General features: G+C 39.9%; 1 protein-coding gene across 1 annotated transcript; it reads right to left on the bottom strand.

Annotated features, from left to right (window-relative positions):
- Positions 1 to 512: 512 nt before the first annotated feature.
- Positions 513 to 2,457, bottom strand: LOC139874466 (uncharacterized). Its single transcript, XM_071861896.1, has 2 exons — positions 2,362 to 2,457; positions 513 to 2,240 (listed from the first exon to the last, which is right to left on the bottom strand). Exons 1-2 carry the CDS (start codon positions 2,455 to 2,457, stop codon positions 513 to 515), a joined length of 1,824 nt encoding a protein of 607 aa, XP_071717997.1.
- Between the last annotated feature and the right edge of the window lie 204 nt (positions 2,458 to 2,661).

Genomic DNA, 2,661 nt, shown 5'->3' with positions numbered 1-2,661 from the left:
ATTTAATTTCCTTTATTTTATATTTAATTGCACTTCTAATTATCGCATTTTTATTGTTATTGTATTTAATTGCACTTTTAATTATCGTACTTTTTAATTATCGCAAGTTTATTTTATCGCACTTTTATTATTCGCAATTTCATTATCGTTATTTACTTTATGCTTTAATTTAACGTCTTGTATTTATTTGGTTTTAACTGCGACTAAAGTTTTAAAATCGACAAACCGGTCATTAAACGGTAAAAACCCCCCTTTATAATAATAATATTACTTATATATATATATTTGTATTTTTATAAAAGTAAACTAATATAGCGTTAAGCTTTGTTTAAAAAGATTCCCCGTGGAACGAACCGGACTTACTAAAAACTACACTACTGTACGATTAGGTACACTGCCTATAAGTGTTGTAGCAAGGTTTAAGTATATCCATTCTATAAATAAATAAATATCTTGTGTAAAATTGTATCGTATTTAATAGTATTTTCTGTAAAAATAAGCTATTTTATATACTACTCTGCTAAAACATCAATAACCTCACTAAGTCTCCATTCCATAGGCATCTTTGCGCTTCTAAACGTCATGTTAAAAAGGTTTGTCAGCCATCTAACCCCTTCATCTCCTAGGCACCTCCATGCCTCAATCGGAATTTGGTCTGGTCCTACTGCTTTGTTTCTCCCCATCTTTCGTAGACACGATCTGACTTCCTCCTGGTTAATCCTCGTACAGAAACAGTTGTTTTGATACTCACGAACCTCATGGAGTTCCCCATTCCGCTCGAGTCTTTCCCTACAGAAGAGGGATGCAAAATACTCCTCCCATCTATTCCTAATAAGGTCTTCTTTCACTATAGTTTGACCCGCTTCATTCTTGATAAATTTGACGTTAACCAAGTCCCTGCTTCTTCGCTCCCTAGCTTTAGCTATCCTATATATGTCATTAGCTCCCTCTTTAGAGTTTAGTTTCCTATATAAATCTTCATATGCTTTGTCTTTAGCAATAGCTACGGCCTTCTTTGCTTCTCTTTTAGCTTCTTTATATCTTTCTTCTATTCTAGTTCTCTCTGCAGGTGTCCCTTCTCCAAAAGTAATGAGCTCCCTAAACCTCGTCTGTTTTAACGCGACTTTCGTTTGGACATCGTCATTAAGCCACCACGATTCTCTACTACTCTTATGGGCTCTCGATGTACCTATTGCCGCCCCTAAAGTCTCTTTTGCCACATCTCTGATAGCGGACGCCATGCGGTTCCAAATCTGATCTACATCGGTAGGGGCTACGTAATCCCCTTCTACCCTCAATCTATCAGCAACAGTCGCTCTAAAAGTCTCTGTATTCGCTCCATGCAGGTTCTTCCAAAGGACTCTAGGTTGCACAACCCTGGCCCTCCTACCAACTCTTCCCCGAGTGACTAGGTCCATGACCAACAATCGATGCTGGGAGGAGCACGTCAATGCTGGAAGGACCTTACAGTCCCTACAAGTCCTAAGTTCCCCTTTACGGAGGAGCAAAAAGTCAATCTGGGTGCTACGACCCCCGCTATGAAAAGTAGCTAACTGAGCATCCCTCTTCTTAAAGAAAGAGTTTACTACGACCATCTCGTGGGCAATGGCAAACTCCAGGATTGAGCGCCCTTCTTCGTTTCTAGGGCCAAACCCAAAGCCCCCATGGGCTCCCTCGTAACCTTCTGCCTCCACTCCTATGTGTCCATTCAGATCACCTCCTATAATCAGTCGATGGTCAGCTGGGCACCCCCTCACTACCTCATCTAACAATTCCCAAAAACTCTTCTTTTCCGCATCACTTAAGCCCGTGTGAGGTGCGTATGCGCTTATGACCGTGAAAGTCTCCTCCTTAATAATTAGACTAACCGACATAATCCTATCGCTAGGCCTACTCACGTCAACAACGTTATCCTTATGTAGTTTGCCCAAAAAGATACCTACCCCGTTTCGTGCTATCCTAGAACCCGAGTACCACAACCTATAGTCTTTAATATCTACCGCCCCTTCACCCTTCCATCTAGTCTCTTGAACACACCCTATGTCTACATTACTCTTAAGAAATGTATCAACGAGCTCAATCCTGTTGCCCGTCAAGGTTCCTATATTCCAACTACCCACTCTAATCCCACCCGGGGTAGCAACCCTATTACCCCCTCTAACCCTTCTAGTTCTATCCGCCCCTAATCTAGGAGGACATGACCTCAGGTGATCATAGGTGCTAGTAGGGTCTATATTAACCTATAAAGAAAATAAAAATTGAGAGAATTCAAAACAAAAAAGTAAAATACAATAAAGACCAGCTAAATCCAATATCGTAGTCCAGCGAATTCACGGGCACTAAGCTAGTTATTAATAATACCAAAATCAAACCATTTATAAACAAGTAAGCGAGATCAAGGAGTAACATTATCACCTGTATAAGTCCGCCGATCATAAGCCCAATTAAAAGGCCCATTGAGATTGCAGTAAAATTAGTTTCTTCAGGTGGCCAATGCAATCACAAATACAATACTAAAACTCGGAGTCACGCAACATTGCAAACTATGTACGAGTACATTTTTATGTTAGAAAGGCATATATTTACATAAACATCAAATACACGCAGACTTAACAAACTAACAAACTAACAAATAAAAAGGTAGAAGGTTTTCCCGACCCC

The sequence above is a fragment of the Rutidosis leptorrhynchoides genome, chromosome 11, assembly GCF_046630445.1.
Source record: "Rutidosis leptorrhynchoides isolate AG116_Rl617_1_P2 chromosome 11, CSIRO_AGI_Rlap_v1, whole genome shotgun sequence".
NCBI classification, from domain to species: domain Eukaryota; kingdom Viridiplantae; phylum Streptophyta; class Magnoliopsida; order Asterales; family Asteraceae; genus Rutidosis; species Rutidosis leptorrhynchoides.
The sequence above is the reverse complement of the archived record's forward strand: the minus strand, read 5'-3'. Positions and strand labels throughout refer to the sequence as shown.